The 20,085-nt window shown below is 41.3% G+C and overlaps 1 protein-coding gene across 2 annotated transcripts in view; it reads right to left on the bottom strand.

Annotated features, from left to right (window-relative positions):
• mtrex (Mtr4 exosome RNA helicase) overlaps positions 1–20,085 on the bottom strand; it is a 203,363-nt gene that overhangs the window by 163,024 nt on the left and 20,254 nt on the right. For both annotated transcript variants that reach the window (XM_067985926.1, XM_067985936.1), the window contains exons 6-11: positions 19,713–19,887; positions 18,846–18,936; positions 17,654–17,778; positions 13,577–13,675; positions 11,003–11,105; positions 5,070–5,201 (exon numbers count right to left, since the gene is read on the bottom strand). In XM_067985926.1, the coding sequence (XP_067842027.1) occupies positions 5,070–5,201; positions 11,003–11,105; positions 13,577–13,675; positions 17,654–17,778; positions 18,846–18,936; positions 19,713–19,887 (725 nt within the window). The remainder of the gene's footprint in view (positions 1–5,069; positions 5,202–11,002; positions 11,106–13,576; positions 13,676–17,653; positions 17,779–18,845; positions 18,937–19,712; positions 19,888–20,085) is intronic.

The raw sequence follows: 20,085 nt of genomic DNA, 5'->3' as shown, positions 1-20,085 counted from the left end.
CTCTAGTAAGACAAGGCCAACTGTAAAGCCACAAACTGGTTTATTTTACACCTAGTAAATGAATGGACAGAATGTTGTTTTCCCTTAGGCCTTCCTCACTTTACACGTCAGCATCTCTGAAATTATTGGCACTAACTTTAGGAAATGAGACACTTCTGCTTCTCTGATATTTTCAGACTCAAACCTGCTGCAGAGTCTGTCTTCAGTGACCAAGGTATGCCAAAAGCTTGACCTCTGACCCTCCTCCAGGTCTGTATTAAAGATTGGCTTGCGGAGCTGCCAATCAAAGCAACCGCATTGGAAGAAAAACTTTCTGTCACTGCCCCTTCAGGTTAGGGAAGCCTTGGCAACTGTATTGCCCAATTTGTTAAGACCCCTGTTGGTGCTTCTGAATGGAAACCAATCCAACATTATAGGTGCAATCTCTGGAATATGCTACACCCCCACCCCACATGTCTCAAACAAAAGTGTTGCAGTAAGACTATACTATTCTGATGGCTATGTTGTCTGGTACCCCAGCTGAAGGTCGTAATCACCATCCTGACTAACTAGAATGCCTTCCCGGCCAAATAGGTAAACATTTTAAAATGTGACAGCCACCATTAGCAGAATAATACACTGTGTACTCCATGGTGAAACACTTCTGTCATTATAAAACAGCATATTATCCAAATTACAATGAACAATGCTGGGAGTGAGGGTGGGGTGATAGTAATATATTTAAAGTTTTCCTGTAAGTGTCACATGTCCTGTAACATTTACAGATGACACAAAACTTGGAAGTGGAGTAAACACTGAGGAGGATAGTAATAGACAGACAGCCTGGTGAAGTGGGCGGACACATGGCAGATGGCAGAAAGTGGTTAAAAAAGCATACGGGATCTTGGGCTTTATACACAGAGGTATAGAGTACAAAAGCAAGGAAGTTATGTTGAACCTTTATAAAACACTGGTTCGGCCATAGTTGGAGTATTGTGTCCAATGCTGGGCACTGCACTTTAGGAAGGATGTGAAGGCCTTAGAGAGGGTGCAGAAGAGATTTACCAGAATGATTCCAGGGATGAGGGACTTCAGTTACATGGGTAGAATGGAGAAGCCAAGAGTGGCTCGGTAGCACCACTACTGACCGAGCTGGCCGAGTCCTGAAGGACATAGCTGCTAGACTGGGCCTGCGGCAGGTGGTGAGCGAACCAACACGAGGGAAAAACTTACTTGACCTCGTCCTCACCAATCTACCTGTCGCAAATGCATCTGTCCATGACAGTATTGGTAGGAATGACCACCGCACAGTCCTCGTGGAGATGAAATCCCATCTTCGCACTAAGGACACCATCCAACGTGTTGTGTGGCACTACCACCGTGCTAAATGGGATAGATTCAGAACAGATCTAGCAGCTCAAAACTGGGCATCCATGAGGCGCTGTGGGCCATCAGCAGCAGCAGAATTGTATTCCAGCACAATCTGTAACCTCATGGCCCGGCATATTCCTCACTCTACCATTACCAACAAGCCAGGGGATCAACCCTGGTTCAATGAGGAGTGTAGAAGAGCATGCCAGGAGCAGCACCAGGCGTACCTAAAAATGAGGTGCCAACCTGGTGAAGCTACAACTCAGGACTACATGCATGCTAAACAGCGGAAGCAACATGCTATAGACAGAGCTAAGCGATTCCACAACCAACGGATCAGATCAAAACTCTGCAGTCCTGCCACATCCAGTCGTGAATGGTGGTGGACAATTAAACAACTAACGGGAGGAGGAGGCTCTGCAAACATCCCCATTCTCAATGATGGCGGAGTCCAGCACGTGAGTGCAAAAGACAAGGCTGAAGCGTTTGCAACCATCTTCAGCCAGAAGTGCTGAGTGGATAATCCATCTCAGCCTCCTCCCGATATCCCCACCATCACGGAAGCCAGTCTTCGGCCAATTCGATTCACTCCACGTGATATCAAGAAACGGCTGAGTGCACTGGATACAGCAAAGGCTATGGGCCCCGACAACATCCCAGCTGTAGTGCTGAAGACTTGTGCTCCAGAACTAGCTGCGCCTCTAGCCAAGCTGTTCCAGTACAGCTACAACACTGGCATCCACCCGACAATGTGGAAAATTGCCCAGGTATGTCCTGTCCACAAAAAGCAGGACAAATCCAATCCGGCCAATTACCGCCCCATCAGTCTACTCTCAATCATCAGCAAAGTGATGGAAGGTGTCGTCGACAGTGCTATCCAGCGGCACTTACTCACCAATAACCTGCTCACCGATGCTCAGTTTGGGTTCCGCCAGGACCACTCGGCTCCAGACCTCATTACAGCCTTGGTCCAAACATGGACAAAAGAGCTGAATTCCAGAGATGAGGTGAGAGTGACTGCCCCTGACATCAAGGCAGCATTTGACCGAGTGTGGCACCAAGGAGCCCTAGTAAAATTGAAGTCAATGGGAATCAGGGGGAAAACTCTCCAGTGGCTGGAGTCATACCTAGCACAAAGGAAGATGGTAGTGGTTGTTGGAGGCCAAGCATCTCAGCCCCAGGGCATTGCTGCAGGAGTTCCTCAGGGCAGTGTCCTAGGCCCAACCATCTTCAGCTGCTTCATCAATGACCTTCCCTCTATCATAAGGTCAGAAATGGGGATGTTCGCTGATGACTGCACAGTGTTCAGTTCCATTCGCAACCCCTCAGATAATGAAGCAGTCCGAGCCCGCATGCAGCAAGACCTGGACAACATCCAGGCTTGGGCTGATAAGTGGCAAGTAACATTCGCGCCAGACAAGTGCCAGGCAATGACAATCTCCAACAAGAGAGAGTCTAACCACCTCCCCTTGACATTCAACGGCATTACCATCGCCGAATCCCCCACCATCAACATCCTGGGGGTCACCATTGACCAGAAACTTAACTGGACCAGCCATATAAATACTGTGGCTACGAGAGCAGGTCAGAGGCTGGGTATTCTGCGGCGAGTGACTCACCTCCTGACTCCCCAAAGCCTTTCCACCATCTACAAGGCACAAGTCAGGAGTGTGATGGAATACTCTCCACTTGCCTGGATGAGTGCAGCTCCAACAACACTCAAGAAGCTCGACACCATCCAAGATAAAGCAGCCCGCTTGATTGGCACCCCATCCACCACCCTAAACATTCACTCCCTTCACCACCGGCGCACTGTGGCTGCAGTGTGCACCATCCACAGGATGCACTGCAGCAACTCGCCAAGGCTTCTTCGACAGCACCTCCCAAACCCGCGACCTCTACCACCTAGAAGGACAAGGGCAGTAGGCGCATGGGAACAACACCACCTGCACGTTCCCCTCCAAGTCACACACCATCCCGACTTGGAAATATATCGCCGTTCCTTCATTGTCGCTGGGTCAAAATCCTGGAACTCCCTTCCTAACAGCACTGTGGGAGAACCGTCACCACACGGACTGCAGCGGTTCAAGAAGGCGGCTCACCACCACCTTCTCAAGGGCAATTAGGGATGGGCAATAAATGCCGGCCTTGCCAGCGACGCCCACATCCCGTGAACGAATTTTAAAAAAAGCTGTGGATGTTCTCCTTAGAGCAGAGAAGGTTAAGAGGTGATTTGATAGAAGTGTTCAAAATCATGAGGGGTTTAGGGAAACTAAATAAAGAGAAACTATTTTAATTGGTGGAAGGGTCGAGAATCAGAGGACACAGATTTAAGGTGATTGGCAAAAGAACCAAAGGCGACATGAGGAAAAAGTTTTTTTTAAACGCAGTGAGTAGTTATGATCTGGAATACTCTGTCTGAAAGGGTGGTGGAAGCAGATTGAATCGTGGCTTCCAAAAAGGAACTGGATAAATACTCAAAGGGAAAAAACTTGCATGGCTACAGGGAAAGAGCGGAGGAAATGTGACTCACTGGATTGCTCTTATAACAAGCCGGCAAGGGCCCGATGGCCTCCTTCTGTGATGTAACCATTCTACAATTCTATAGTAGAAACGCATGTGGCAACGCTTGCACGATTATAGTATCAAGTACACACAATGGGCGGTCTAATTTTTACAGCTCCTGAGTCGCACTAACATTCAACTAGGTACTGGGCAGTAAAAGTATACTCCTGATCATCGTGGACGTGGGTCCACTATACCAAGTCTGAGAATATCTAATACAAGCCTAGAATATCTAACAGTGGGTGTATCCCTTTAATGCTACAAAAGTCCAATTATTGTTAAATAAACAGATCCTCAGGTCAATCAGTATATAATTATTGTTTGGTCATGGAACTTTGCAGATTGGAATGTGTCAATTTCAGACTGCATATCGGAAGCTTCCAGCATATTAAGATCGTTTTGCATCAACGACAACTTGCATTTATATAGCGCCTTTCGCGTAATAAAACATTCTAAGGCGCTTCACAGAAGCGATTATCAAACAAAGTTCGACACCAAGCCACATAAGGGAGATATTAGGTCAGGTGACCAAAACCTTGGTCAAAGAGGTAGGTTTTAAGGAGCATCATAGAGGAGGAGAGTTAGAAAGGCAGAAAGGTTTAGTGAGGGGATTCCAGAGCTTAGGGCTGGAACACTGTGATGACTGTGCACACCAGATGTACTCTTTTTAATATTGAAGTTCTTGCGTTGGTAACAGAGTCATTCCCCAAGTCCATTGAAATTAATGGGTAAAGCCATGATTCTAACACTCGCTATTCTTACTTCCTCCAAAGATCGCACTACAAACTCTAACACCAATATTACAAAAACACCTGCTATTCTTACTTGCCTTAGTGGTAGTACTGTAACCTCTGAGCTGGTTACAACAACCACAACTAAATAAAATACCACTTCCTCTATCTAACCATGACAAGGCCATTGGAGATTCACAAGTAAAAAGATACTTTTAAGTAGGACCTATGTGTGGACACACATTGCTCAGGAGTTGTTCCGTCACCTTGTGGAATAAATGTTATATTTAACAGCTTTCCAGTAGCTGCCATTAAATTAGAAAAATGTCGAAAATTTTCTCCATCGACACTTGCAGCATTTCTTTGAACGTTGATCAGCATTATTGTGAAATTAAAATATTTAACCTTGCCAAGTACTCGTACCTGTATTGAAGTCGAGTTTGGACATCTGCAGAGCATATGCTTCACAGTCTTTCTTGCTGAAGCTAAAGATGATAACAGGCTGAAAATTCCTTTCCATGATCATCTTTACAATCTTGAATACGTTTGATGGCCCTACAAATCAGAATAAAAGCATTTTACAAAAACTTACATGCACAATGTAATTAAATAAGACTATGATGCACTAAAATAAGTCTGCCCCACCTTTGGGGGATAAAACAAATTTTGAAACGATTTGAAAGTAAATAAGCCCCAATTTCTAACAGGCATCTTGTTTAAATGTACAACAAAATACGCATCTAAGCAACACAAGTAGAGTATAATGTTACAATTACAGTTCATGACTTCAGAGCAAAACACACAATCCCACATTTTCTAACAAGGTATAAACCATAAACAGAAGGGAACAGGCTGTTCCATATACTACAAAATGAAATCGCATTATTAATGGAGAATGATTATTTTCTTCCACTGTAATTTAGGTGTGGCCTTGATTACAATTCCTCCCACCCCCCTTCCTGTAAGGACTCTATTCCATTCTCCCAGTTTCTCCATCTAGTAGAGGTAGATAGGGCTTTAAAATAAATAAGAGGTTGGGGGGGGGGGGGGGGGGGTGGAGAGAGGGAAGGTCCTGGTGGAGAGAAATCTAGAATGCTAAAGAGAAAAGACAAACAAGCAGTGCAGGAAAGTGATTGGGGTAAGGATAACCAGATTGTGTCAGGGAGGGTCAGAACGTATAAACAAAAGAGTGCACTAACAATTAGGGTCTGGGCAAGAAAAAATGGTAATAAGACAAATAGGGCCATAGTAAAAAATGTTATGATGTCTAAAATTGTTAAAAAGGCAAATCTAAAGGCACTGTATCTGAATGCACGAAGCATTCATAAGGTAGACAAATTAACAGCGCAAATAGATGTAAACGGATATGATACAATTGCAATTACAGAGACATGGCTGCAGGGTGACCAAGGCTGGGAGCTGAATATCCAAGGGTATTCGATATTAAGGAAGGACAGGCAAAAACAAAAAGGAGGTTGGGTGGCGTTGTTAGTAGAAGATGAAATCAGAGCAATAGTGAGAAACGATATTGGCTCAGAAATCAAGATATAGAATCAGTCTGGGTGGAGTTAAGAAGCACCAAGGGGCAGAAAACACTGGTGGGAGTTGTCAATAGGCCTCCAAACAGTAGTGGTAATGTAGGGGACTGCAGCAAACAGGAAATTAGAGATGCATGTAACAAGGGTACTACAGTAATCATGGGTGACTTTAATCTACATATAGACTGGCCAAACCAAATTAGCAATAATACTGTGGAGGATGAATTCCTGGAGTGTATACAAGATGGTTTTTTAGACCTGTATGTTGAGGAGCCAACCAGGGAACAGGCTATCCTAGATTGGGTATTGTGCAATGAGAAGGGGTTAATTAATAATCTTGTTGTGCGGGGTCCTTTAGGGAAGAGTGACCATAACATGATAGAATTCTTCATTAGGAAACTACAAAGGTTTGAGGAGTGAGTTGGCTATGATAGATTGGGAAGGTTCATTAAATGGCATGACGGTGGATAGGCAATGGCTAACATTTAAGGAATGAATGCATGAATTGCAACAATTATACATTCCTTTCTGATGCAAAAATACAAAAGCAAAAGCAGCCCAACCATGGCTAACTAAAGAAATTAAGGATAGTATTAGATCCAAAGAGGAGTCATATAAAGTTGTCAGAAAAAGTAGCAAGCCTGAGGGTTGGGAGCAGTTTAGAATTCAGCAAGAAGGGACCACGAGACTGATTAAGAGGGGAAAAATAGAGTATGAGAGTAAACTTGCAAGGAACATAAAAGTGGACTGTAAAAGCTTCTACAAGTATGTAAAAAGAAAAAGATTAGTGAAGACAAATGTAGGTCCCTTAGTCGGAAACGGGAGAATTTATAATGGAGAACAAGGAAATGGCAGAGCAATTAAACAAATACTTTGGTTCTGTCTTCACGGAAGAGGACACAAATAACTTCCCAGAAAAGCTAGAGAACCAAGGGACTAGTGCGAAGGAGGAATTAAAGGAAATTAATATTAATAAAAAAAGTGCTGGAGAAATTAGTGGGGCTGAAAGCCTTTAAATCCCCAGGGCTTGATAATCTGCATCCCAGAGTACTAAAAGAGGTAGTCATGGAAACAGTGGAAGTATTAGCTGTCATCTTCCAAAATTCTATAAATTATAGAACAGTTCCTGCAGATTGGAGGGTGGCAAATGTAACCCCACTATTTAAAAAAGGAGGGAGAGAAAACAGGGAACTACATACCAGTTAGCTTAACATCAGTAGTAGGGAAAATGCTAGAGTCTATTATAAAGGATGTGATAACAGGACACTTAGAAAATATCAACGGGATTAGACAAAGTTAACATGGATTTATGAAAGGGAAATCATGTTTGACAAACCTACTGGAGTTTTTTTTGAGGATGTAACTGGTAGAATAGATAAGGGAGAACCAGTGGATGTGGTTTATTTGGATTTTCAGAAGGCCTTTGATAAAGTCCCACATAAGAAGTTAGTGTGCAAAGTTAAAGCACATGGGATTGGTGGTAATATACTGGCATGGATTGAAAATTGGTTAACAGACAGGAAAGGGGCCTCAGAGGATTTTTTTCTGGAAATGCTGCAACACGAAGATGCGGAAAGAAAACTGAGGAGAAAGCGAGGAGTAGGAGGAAAAGAAACTTTCCTCCGGAGGAGAGGCTGCAGGCCGCAGCCAAAGAGGCCTCAGGTGAGGTGTCTCTCGGTAACCGTGGGCTCACTGGAGCCCATCTTGGTTCAGAGGGCCACCTTACTGGTGGCCATGTTGGTTCAGAGGGCCACCTGACCGCCCCCCCCCAACCCCGGCCATTTTGTGGACAGTGGCCGCTGGCCATTGTGTGTCAGATTCAGGGCGTCACACGGAGAAACCCCTTTCCCCGGATGGGCCGAATGGCCTGTGTCTTCTGTAGTCTCTGTAAAATGGAAATAAATATATATTACATTTTATATATATATATATGTTGTAGTAGTAGTAGTAGTAGTAAAAAGAGAAAAATGCAAGGCCTGCCTGGCTTTCTTTCAATCTTTGTGTCAGGTGCTAACCAGCAAAACTCTGACCTCATTCAGGTCCATCACCCAGGTTCAAGCACCAACTTACCACCAGTTGGCGTGCGATGTGGTGTGGTGTCGGCCTGCCTGCACCCTCACTCATAATACAATCAAGGAGAGTCAACATGGTTTTATGAAGGGGAAATCGTATCTTTTTTTAAAATTCATTCATTGGATGCGGGCTTCGCTGGCGAAGCCGGCATTTATTGCCCATCCCTAGTTGTCCTCGAGAAGGTGGTGGTGAGCCGCCTTCTTGAACCGCTGCAGTCCGTGTGGTGAAGGTTCCCCCACAGTGCTGTTGGGTCGGGAGTTCCAGGATTTTGACTCAGCGACGATGAAGGAACGGCCATTCATCGATCAATCTGAGTTAAATTTGAGCTTCAGTTTATCTTTCAGCTGATTCATGCTGTGTCCAACATAGGAGTTTTGGTTGCATTGTGTAAAACGTTCCCAATTAGGCGCTCCTATCAAGTAATGAACATCAGTTGTATGCTAATATCTCTATGTTTATTCACAAGTTTAATTTGGTCATAGGAAGAACATCTGCAACAGTGAAGAAAACACAGCAATCTGACCAAAGTGCTCTGCAGCTGGAATTAAGGTTGTAAGGGATTTTGTTCCTCACAAACCACTAGACTACATTTACTTTATCAAAACATTTACTAAAGAGTTACTACCATATGGTTGGGTTTAACATCAGATCAGAATTAGAAGATTCAGATATCAAATTTAAAAAAAATCAGTAGCTTATCAATGCAAAGTTTTTTTTAAAACTTGCAATTGTATAGCACTGTCAAATCCTTAAAAAATTTCAAAGCACTTCACGCAACTAATTATTTTTTTTTTTAAGAGTACAGTCCCCACCACATTTAGCGGGCACATTCATGCTAATCCAATTTGTCCTCTATATTCAGTGGCTGATAAATCCATCTGAATGAACCAAGCCATTGTAGCAGAGGTTGAACTGATTTCACGTTAGAAGTATCAGCTGATGGAAAGTGGAGACTTCGGGAAGTTTCAAACTGCCTCCCGCAGTTGACGGTACAGTTGATGGAGACTTTAGGTAGCTTCAATCAGCTGTTCGCACTGTTAACATCTACTGGAAGCAGTGGAGACTTCAGGCAGCTTCAATCAGCTGATACGTTTAACGAGAGATCAGTTCAACCTCTGTTACAATGTCTTGGATCTATTTATGTCTCTGTGTTCTAACATCCATCTGTTTATGTTGCAAATATTGATTTGATGCAGCCATTTAAAAAAAATTGTTTTTTTAAAAAGTCGGTAAGTACTGAACTGCACCAAATAGCTGGCGCCTTTATAACTGACGTCTCTGGTGATGTCAAATGGTTATCGCCATTTGCGCGACATAGGCGGCTGTCCGTGATAATTGAGGATGGTGTATGTGGTGGGGACTGTATAATGACTTGCGAGGTAGGCTCATTTTACAGTGGCCAAGAAGTGGGTGACATCTTTGAACACGCCGCCTGTCAACGTAGAACAGTCAATTTCAAAAATGGTGGAATGGAGCTGAAGCCCTGGCCAAGATAAAACATTATTCTAATCATGCAACGTCCATTTTCCTAGACAATTAGTTTTGATCTTGTTTTTCTCAGCAGTAATTACAGGCCCCCTTAAAAATGTAAAACAAATACACACACAAATCTCTGTTGACTATGGGTTTAGCAGATCAATAGTACAGGAGTTAGAAGTAATCAGTGGCATAGGAATACCAGAGTTCTGTAAACAGCCATGACATTTTGATCTTCAATTGGGAGACTTTTGAACTTTTCAGCAATGTCAGGGAAAGAAGAAAGAGTATTTTTAGAATCAATTCTATCTTTTTCACCAATATTTTATCTGTCCTTATGGTTATGTAGAAAACAAAGATAGTTAATGTAAGTTACTTCTCACTGAAATTCAGCTGAGATTATTTTTGAAACCAATAAACTTGGATTATGTTAGATGCGCTGGTCAAGCATTCAAAAGTTCCCCAACCAAATTTGGGTTTTACTGGATACTATTTGCTGAATGATACCAGTACATTATTATACGTACATTCTAAATACACCAAGATATGAGGATAAGAGGCTTGTGTTTAAGGAGAAAGCGAAACTGGGGCTCTTTTAATTGAAACATACTAAGTTTGCGAGGAGATGTGATAAATATGTTGAACATTTTATGGGGTTTTGATAATGTCAATGGGGGGAAAATTATTCCCACTAGTCAAGGAATTTTTAAACTAGAGGTCATCAGCAAAAGACCAAAGGAGAGATTAGAATTTCTTTTTATTCTGATGGTTACAGGAATGCCCTACTACAAACAGTGGTGGAGGCAGAATCCATAATAGCTTTTAAAAAAGGTGGGTAAATATTGGAAAAAGAAAAATGTAAAAGATTATAGGGGGAAATAAAAAGAATGGTATTAAGTAGAGAGCTCTTTTGAAGGGACAGTGCAGGCGTGATGAGCTAAATGATCTCCTTATGTGCTGCAAAATGATATGATTTTATGGAAATGTCCATTCGCAACCTCGGCTCACCCAACACTAACTAATAATTACTGCTAACCAAACAAGGTAAGGAAGGAGAGAGGACACGCTTCAGATATGCATCACAATTTCCAGAAAGTGAGATTTAAGTAGAGACTCAATTTCCAGCTTCCAACAGAAATGGTGCAGGGAGTTGACAGGTGAACGACTAAGAGATAATACCTTAGCAAAGATATAACTCTTAAATTTTTTTTAGTCAGCATGATCATGTACCTGGCCATAAACAAATCACTTTAGTTTCTTTCTCAGTACCTTTAGTTCCTCCTTTTCGCCCCTTCGGATCACCCTTTGCAAGATCACCAGCATCTCTCAGTACCTGCATGGCTGTGTTGAAATTATCTTCTCTAAAATCTCCCTTTTATATACAAAAAAATCAAAAAAATTCTGACTGTTAGATGCATTTTCCTGAAGAAAGAATAAACACTCATTAGCATTGTGACTGGTTATGGAGTTGGAGGGAAGATATCATCATTTTTCCACATCCGTACCATAAATTATTTCCCAATTTCCAAGCTCAAAATAATTTTGCACATTTAAATTTGCGTGTTTTCTGATTAAACCCAGCCAATGAAAATTAAACTGCTCCAGTTCTGATGAAGTGTGAACACCTGAAACAAGAACCTGTCTTTTCTCTTCACAGATGCTGACTGACCTGTTGTGAATCTTCAGCAACTTCTGAACTTATTTTAGAAATAGCCCCAATTGTACTTTACTTTAGGAGCAAATTGAAGTTAAGCAGTCAGTGTTTTCTGGGTTTGGCTTATTTCAGTAGTTCTCTGACAACTATCCATCTCTGCCTGGTCTTCCACTTTCAAAGGCCTTGCAAATATATTTATTCTAAATGGGTTAACACCTCTTAAAATATCGTTGAGGGGGATTTCAGATGGAGGCGCATCTTTCATATATATAATCTCTACATATATTTCTAATGTAAACAGTTGCCTCATTAATTTAACTCTGGTTATTGCTGGGAATACACAATTAGACTTTTTCTAGCGTAATGCATGCCACAGCAAACCTGGGACAACATTTAACAGTTATATTGGCATTTGAACAAATCTGTATAAAAAGGGCAGAATGCCAGGCAATAGCTGCACTGCCAGGAGAACCAGTGCATGAAGCTTCAGTGCTGTAGTCTCATTTATTTTTGCTCTTCAGTATTCTAAAATGCAAACAAACTTCTGCAGCATTAGATTGCAAATCAGGTTTATTATTCTATCTATGTCAGTCACTCTTTAACAAGTCACATTTCTTGTTCCATTTGCTTTTTAAAAGAAAAATTGCTGACTTGGATGAAAAAGTGTCACAGACCAAATGAAATTTAACCAAGGTAGAAACTGTAGTAATCCCTGCAGGGTACAACACGCTGCTTGCAAAGGTAGCTGCCAGTTGTTCTCCAGTCATTTTAGCTGATCCGATGAAATTCGCAGTTAGAACAAGTGAACCAAATTGTGGAGAATGGAATTTTGATACATAGAAATGGTCACTGAATCAATAGTGCTCTTCGGTCAAGCCAGGGCAGTTACCCCTGTAACATTTTCTTTGCACATTCCAAGCTATTAATTGTAACAGGATTTCAGTTATTTCCAGCTGACAGTTTGTTTCCTAATTTTCAAAATAACCATCTTGTAGTTATCACGCTTGGCTGTGATATTTAACATTTCTTGGAATTGAAAACATGACCTCTTTTTAACTGGTATGCACTTGTAAAGGAAAACTTGGGAACACAATGTTTTTTTAAAAAGCTACATAGCAAGATGCCTCATTTACAAGCACCTGTAAAATGTTTAAAACATAAGTGTTAAAGCCAAACTGCCACAATCTGTAAATGCCTTTTACAATAAATTGGTCATCACCGTTAAACCTCTTGTAAGATGTCATAATCATCTGATATTTGATTTACTGACTAGTCGTCTGTCCTGAACATTCATTATAAAACACATTTTGGTAATATTTCATGGATAACTGCAAAAAGATTAAATATATTCATTGATTTAATTTGAAAATCCCAAAACAAACAGAAATGGCCTGCCTCAAAGAGTATACAGATTTGTAACTACATGAAGCAAGGGCAGCCGGTTCCTACCATAGGTCTGAGTGCAAACAATTAAATTGACAAATTGTGAAGTATCACAAAAACTCCAAGATTGATTCACGTTTAAAAAAATTAGCAATTCGTCACATAACATTTCAAGTGTGTTCAGACACAAGTCAATTAACTAAGACATCATGGAAGCAAGTTTGGACTTTTGCCTGAAATGGGCGTGCGGTTGGCAGAGCAATGTGCCGCCTATCCACAGCTAGCATCGGGAAGCCCAACCTATTATCGGGTTCGGGCCTCATTTAATTGGGAAGTGGGGGGGGTGGGGTTACCTTGCTTAGACCAGCAGCAGAGGAACACTGGCCTCACAAAAATACATTTTTTACATTTCTTCCCCTATTTTTTGAGCAGCCTCCTGTGATCCCTTTAAGGACACTTCACCCATTTGTAGCTGAAAATTGCAATCAGGGTCCCGCAACAGGCAAGGGACCCCTATTTGCATATTTAAACAGCGCGCCCCCCCCCCCCCGCTAGAAACAGGCAGGCGCCTGCTCGGCCATTTACAGGCCCATCTGTAACTTACATCGGGCAGACTTGAGGGTCAATTGGGCGGCTAGATGCCACCCGTCCTACACAATTTTCAACTGCCCGTCGACCATTTTTCTGTTAAAAATCACCCTCCCATATAATTTGGTGCATTTAAATCTGTATGGTACTTAAATAATAGAAATAACATTTCATAAACCAAATATATGCAGTGTATTTCAAACATCTGCATCACTTACATTTTCATCGACTACTAGGTGCAATCCATCACCTCCTGCTGGAAAAATATAGTGTTGTAGAGGTGTAGGTCTGTAGTCTGTGTATATCACGTGGCACGGCTGAAATTAAAATTGCGATTAAGATTCTGAATATAAAATTACAAAATGTGGATTTACCCACTTTATTTATTATAGCAACTAATTTATCTCATACATTTTAACGGCATTCAAATTAGTCCATATTGCACTATTTACAACTTTAGAACTACAAAAATTAAAAATGGACGGTTGAAGGTTTTGGGAATAAAGGGATATGGAGGATAAACACCAACACAGATTGCTTGAGCCGAATGGTCTATTTCCATGTCATAGTGTCTATGTAATTCCATGTTTAAAAAAAAACGAACAATGTGCCAATCCAGCTGCCAATCAGAATCCTATTTTGTGAGATGAGGAATAAAAAACATCGTTGACTTAAGATCTTCCGATTAATTCAGAGCTAATCTATTAGAAATGTTCTGATTTACCATAATTTCAGAGTGCATGGTTTTAAAATTAAGAAATGATGAAACAATAAACAGGAAAAATGTTGATCACAGTTATTAGTTTGTGGAGTAAGCTGCCACCTAGTGTGCAGAATGCTCTGTCAGATTCTGTTAAGAGGTGCAGATCCTGAACTCAGCTGAAAAAACAATCTCTGCTTACCATTTTAAACTACATTTGGAGGGAGAAAAGGCTAGTACTTCATATCATTAATAATTTTGTTGTTTGTATTTACTGATCAAGAGATGACAAAAAAGGAACTTGCATTTACAAAGCACTTATCGAATCCGTAGGACAACTCAAAAGTGCTTCAGGTCAAAGAATTATTTTTGGCAGCCAGTTTGTGCAATGTCCTACCACCAGCAAGGAAATGAATGACCAGTTAATCTGTTTTTGGTGGTTGAAAAATAATGTTGGCCAGAATATCAAAAGAACTACCTGTTCTTCTTTGAATAAGGCCCTCCTTAAAACCCACCTCTTTGACCAAGCATTTGGTCACTCCTCCTAATATCTCCTTCTTTGGCTTGGCACCCATTTTTGTTTAAATATGCCTCTGTAAAGTGCCTTGAAACTTTTTTTTTTAATATGTCAACGGTGCTTTATATAACTGCAAGTTGCTGTTGTTGTTCTTGAACAGTGCCGTGGGATCTTTTACATCCACCTAAGCGGGCAGGGCCTCGCTTTTATATCTCCTCTGAAAGACGTCACTTCTGATATAGTGCTCCTCAGAACTATACTGAGGACTAGATTGTGTGCACGAGTCCTGGAGGCAAGTGTGTTACCAACTGAGCTAAACCAATACTAAAGGAAATCATACTGCTCACAAGAAAAAGAAATGCAAATATAATTTTTGAAAAGATTCAAATAGGGAGAAAGTTTTTCTTTAATAATAATGGACTCTTAGAAATAACCTACTGGAATCAGAGATACAAAAATACTGATATTATTGGATTAATGAAAATAGGATAAGTTACACTGTATACCATGTTTAAATAAACTGATAAAACATCCTATTGTACTCACGAGGGCAAAATGCAACGTTGGGAGAATATGTAAGGGCGATGACTGAAAGCACGGTCAAACAGATAGATTTTAAGGAGGGAGAGAGATAGCAAGGAAGAGGGGTTTAAAGAGAGGGCTCAAGAATATGGGATCAAGACAATGGAAGGCTCTGCAACTGAAGGTTGAGCGGGGAGGGAGGATGCAAAAGAGGACGTAGTCTGAAGAGTGAGGAACATGGAGTGGTATGCATGATTGGAGGAGGTTGTAAAAGTAAAGAGGGGGCAAGGCCAAGGAAGGATTTTTAATTCAATTTGGTGGACAATTTGACTGAGTATGGCAACAAGGACCCCTACCAAAACTAGTCAATGGTGATCAAGGGAAAAACCCTCCAGTCATGCCTGACACAAATGAAGATGGTTGTGGTTGTCAGAGGTCAGTCACTGCAGTCCCAAGATATTGCAGCAGGAATTCCTCAGGAAAACATCATACACCCAATAATCTTCGGATCAATGACCTTCCCTCCATCTTACGGCCAGAAGAGGTGCTGTTAGTTGATGATTCCGCAGTGTTGGACTCCATTCACAATTCCTCCGATAATGAAGCAGCCCATGCCAGCCTACAACAGTCTATAACATCAAGGCTTGGGCTGACAAGTAGCATGGGTAACATTAGTGTCACATAAATGCTAGGTAATGACTATCTCAAACAAAAGAAAGCTCAGCAATCTCCCCTTGACCTCCAGTGGCATCACCATCGCAGATTCACTCACCATCAACATGTTTGGGTCACTACTGACCAGCTGAGCCAGACCAATCATAGAAACACCATTCCTACAAGAGACTGGGCACTCTGCAACGAGTGGGTAATCCCTGACCCCTCAAAGCCTATCCACCGCCTAAAATACTCAAGTCAAGAGTGTGATGGAATACTTATCGCTCATCTGGATGAATGCAGTTGCAATATCTCTCAAGAAGGTTGACACTTCCAGGACAGAGCAGTTCATTTAATTGAACCCTGAGATTGCTGAGGTTAGAACTCAGTGGGGGAAGAGTTGAGAGGTGACAGCTTATCAAATTTGGGCCTGCTGCATTGTCGGTAAGTCGAGGTGGGCAGCAGAAAATGAAGGAGGGCCGAGTGCTCCTGCAGTCGTGTTGTGGAGCCGGAAAAGGCACTCTTTCCCTACCGTTTCTTCGACACTCTCCAGTGGCCCCTTTAAGGACCGCAGTTTAGGCCACAGGTTTCTTCGAAAATTAAGAGTATATGGCAGTGTTTTTGACACTAAATTTCAGTCTTCAATTCTTAATTGAGTTTGAGTTGTTTTCGCAGTTCGTTTAGTAGTCTTTGTAGTAGTTCAATATATGTAGATAGGTACACAGGAACAGGAGTAGTCAATTCAGCCCCTCGAGTCTATTCCATCGTTAAATTAGATAATTGCTGATCTGTACCTCAATGCCACTAACCCGCCTTTGATCCATATCCCTTGATATCCTTACGTAATAAAAATCTCAGCCTATCTCAGTCTTGAAAATTTCAACTGACCCAGCATCCGCAGTCTTTTAGGCAAAGAGAATTCCAGATTTCTAATACCCATTATGTGAAAAATTCTTCTCAATTTCACTCCTGAACGGCCTAAGTTTAAGACAGTGCCACCCCTTGTACTGGATTTCCCCCATAAGAGGAAAGAGTTTCTCTGTATTTACCCTACTGAATCCCTTTATCATTTTAAAGACTTCAATTAGATCAATGTCATATTTATGCAACTTGTCCTCATAATTTAACCCTTTAAGACCTGGTATCATTCTGGTGAATCTGCACTGTACCCCCTTCCAAGGCCAATATATCCTTCCTGAGGTCTGGTGCCCAAAACTAACTGCAGTACTCCAGATGGGGTCTGACCAAGGCTATGTACAACTGAAGCATAACCTCCCTTTGTATTCCAGCCCCCTTTGCGATAAAGGTCAACATTCCATTAGTCTTTTTGATTACTTTTTGTACCTGGGCGCTAGCTTTTAGTGATGTGTGTACCTGGGCACCCTTTTGCTCCTCCAAAGTTCCGAATCTTTCAGCAATAACAAAATATTCAGTTTGTCTTTTTGAATCCAAACCTCACACTTCCCCACAATGAACTCCATCTACCACAGTTGTGCCCATTCACTTAATCTGTCTACGTCTCTTTGTAACTTCTTGCTCCCATCTACACAACTTACGGTGCCTAACACCTGCAAATATGGTTATACAACTCTATTCCTTTAGCCAAGTCATTGATATACAATGTGAAATGTTGAGGCCCCAGTACAGATCCCTGGGGAACACCACCTGTCACATCCCGCCAATCAGAATACATTCCCTTCATCCCTACTCTGTATCCTACCTCCCAACCAACTAACTTTCCTCGACAGCACAGTATCAAAGTACAACAAAGGGTCGTCCATCTAGGGAGCCCAAGAATTACAACAGTCCAACTAAACATCAATCTATGTAAGGCAATGAAGAGACCTCAAGGTTCTCACTCAACATTTCTGTTCCAAAGGATACAAAATTATACTTAATTACCTGCTTATGAAGATGGCAGATCCATTCAGCAAACTGGCGCGCATTGGGAATAGTTGCAGAAAGGAACACATAGTGAACATTGTCTGGGAGAAGAATAATTGTTTCCTCCCACACAACGCCTCGCTCTGAAAATAAAATGTAATAAACTGAAATTTTACTTTTCCATGAAAACTGTTATAGTGTATAGTCTAGCATTTTGTCACAATGAAGTAGAATCATAGCTTTGGTTCATCAGCAAAATAGCCCTTCATTATTGGAACCTTTGTATAGATCCAAAAGAGTTTCCCATTCACTGTAAGCGCTAATCAAAATATACCTGTCTGTACTAAAATACCAGTGCAGTAAGTACTGTACTTTAAATCTTCCATGTTTTTATTAATAAAACCAAGTACAAAGATCCAAGCTGTCAGTTACTTTTGTGCTAATCTCAGTAGATTTCTGTTCAAAAAACTTGTAATTTTGTCAGCACAGAAATGGAACACTTATGTTTTTTTTTCACTCTCAATCTTTCCTCCGCTTTAGAAAAGTACACACCTCCAAGGTCAATCATTTAGGACATTATGAGATGTCCAAGAGCAGCACAAGATGACACCCTCCAATTTTACTTCCTTGTTAGCCTCTTTCAGTACAGCATGGTCAATCTTTGCATACATGCAGGTAGAGAGGTGTGTGTGTGTGTTTTTTTGTTTGTGTGGCACAGGGACATGAACATCAATCAAATTTTGTTAAAATGTTGTCGCGTGCCTCCCCAATTATCTCATTGAAACATAAAATTCTGACAGGGCTAGACAGACTGAATGCAGGAAGGATGTTTCCGCTGGCTGGGGGGGTGGGTCCAAAATGAGGGGGTCACAGTCTCAGGATACGGGGTAGGACATTTAGGACTGAGATGAGGAGAAATTTCTTCACTCAGAGGGTGGTGAAGCTGTGGAATTCTCTACCACAGAAGGCTGTGGAGGCCAAGTCACTGAATATATTTAAGAAGGAGCTAGATAGATTTCTAGACACAAAAGCCATCAAGGGGTATGGGGAGAGAACGGGAATATGGTATTGAGATAGAGGATCAGCCATGATCCATATTGAATGGCAGAGCAGGCTTGAAGGGCCAGATGGCCTACTCGTGCTCCTATTTTCTATGTTTCTATGTCACTGTACATTGCTAGCTGCCATTCATAATCAACTGCTTACTTACCTGCATCTCTCATATAATGGATTTCATCAAAGATAACCCAAGCTACTTCTCTCATAACCTCTGATCCTCTGTACAGCATACTCCTTAATATCTGCACAAAAAAAATTAAGAGTGACGTTTAAATCACAAGAAACATATGCTCACTAATGTTCCAGAGTAGCTTATTACAATGTTGGTTGATTGCAACATCTGGCAATATTTCAACAATTAAGAACTCTCTTCAGTATTGACAACAGAAAACGTAACTGGACATAAAACAGTTAAACTTCTTTAAAGAATAACAATTGCATGTTGTGCAGACTCACTCTAGGCCCAACTGAAGACACCTCACCAAAATAAATCTCAGCAACAAGCTGAACAGAATCAGACTTGCAGTGCCATATGCAGGAACCTTCTTTTTAAAAAATAAAATGCTACTCTACTGGCAATTTTCCCTTTGTCAATTAAGCACCTCCACACAGTAACACAGTAGAGATTTGGCACTCACTATGCTGGGAACCAACCCACATCCTACTACTCAGGAGCCATATCTCCAACATCTGGCAAAAGCTAACAAGCAATTTTAATTGAATTAATGTAAGGTATTTAACAATGTTGGATGGATTTTTTTGCCGAACCAGATTACTCACTAGTCTAGTTTTACTGACATTTATAATTTCTGCTTTCAAACCAAAAGACTCAGCTATTAAATATGGGTATTTATCAGCAGAGCTGCAAACCACTAGATATGTTATTTAGCATAGTAACTCATAAATTGGTGGGCTTCTAGATCAAATCTTCATTTACTTCAGTACCTGAATTATATTATCTTTCTGTAATATGTGACAAGTGAGGAGGAATAAATGTCAATGCACAGATCAACTTTACCTCAGTTGTCATGACCAGGCAGGAAGCTGTTGGATTGATAGTAACATCACCAGTCATTAGTCCTACATCCTGGAACTCTTCATACATCTCACGATACTTCTGATTGCTCAATGCTTTGATAGGACTGGTAAAGATAACTCTTTGCTTATCGCGTAAAGCAAGGGCTATTGCATACCTACAGAGCGAGAAGATTTCAATTTAAGAGCATTTTTAAAAACTAAGTAGGAACTCCAGCTGAGCTTCATAGCTAATCGCACTAATAGAGGGGGAAGCCAAGAAAAGTACATCATTGTAGAAACAGCACTTTTATTAAAACAATAAAGAGGATAAGAAAATTGTGAATGCTGGAAATCTGAACCAAAAAGATAAAGAT

This window comes from Heptranchias perlo, chromosome 1 (assembly GCF_035084215.1).
Source record: "Heptranchias perlo isolate sHepPer1 chromosome 1, sHepPer1.hap1, whole genome shotgun sequence".
Classification (NCBI taxonomy): domain Eukaryota; kingdom Metazoa; phylum Chordata; class Chondrichthyes; order Hexanchiformes; family Hexanchidae; genus Heptranchias; species Heptranchias perlo.
The sequence above is the reverse complement of the archived record's forward strand: the minus strand, read 5'-3'. Positions and strand labels throughout refer to the sequence as shown.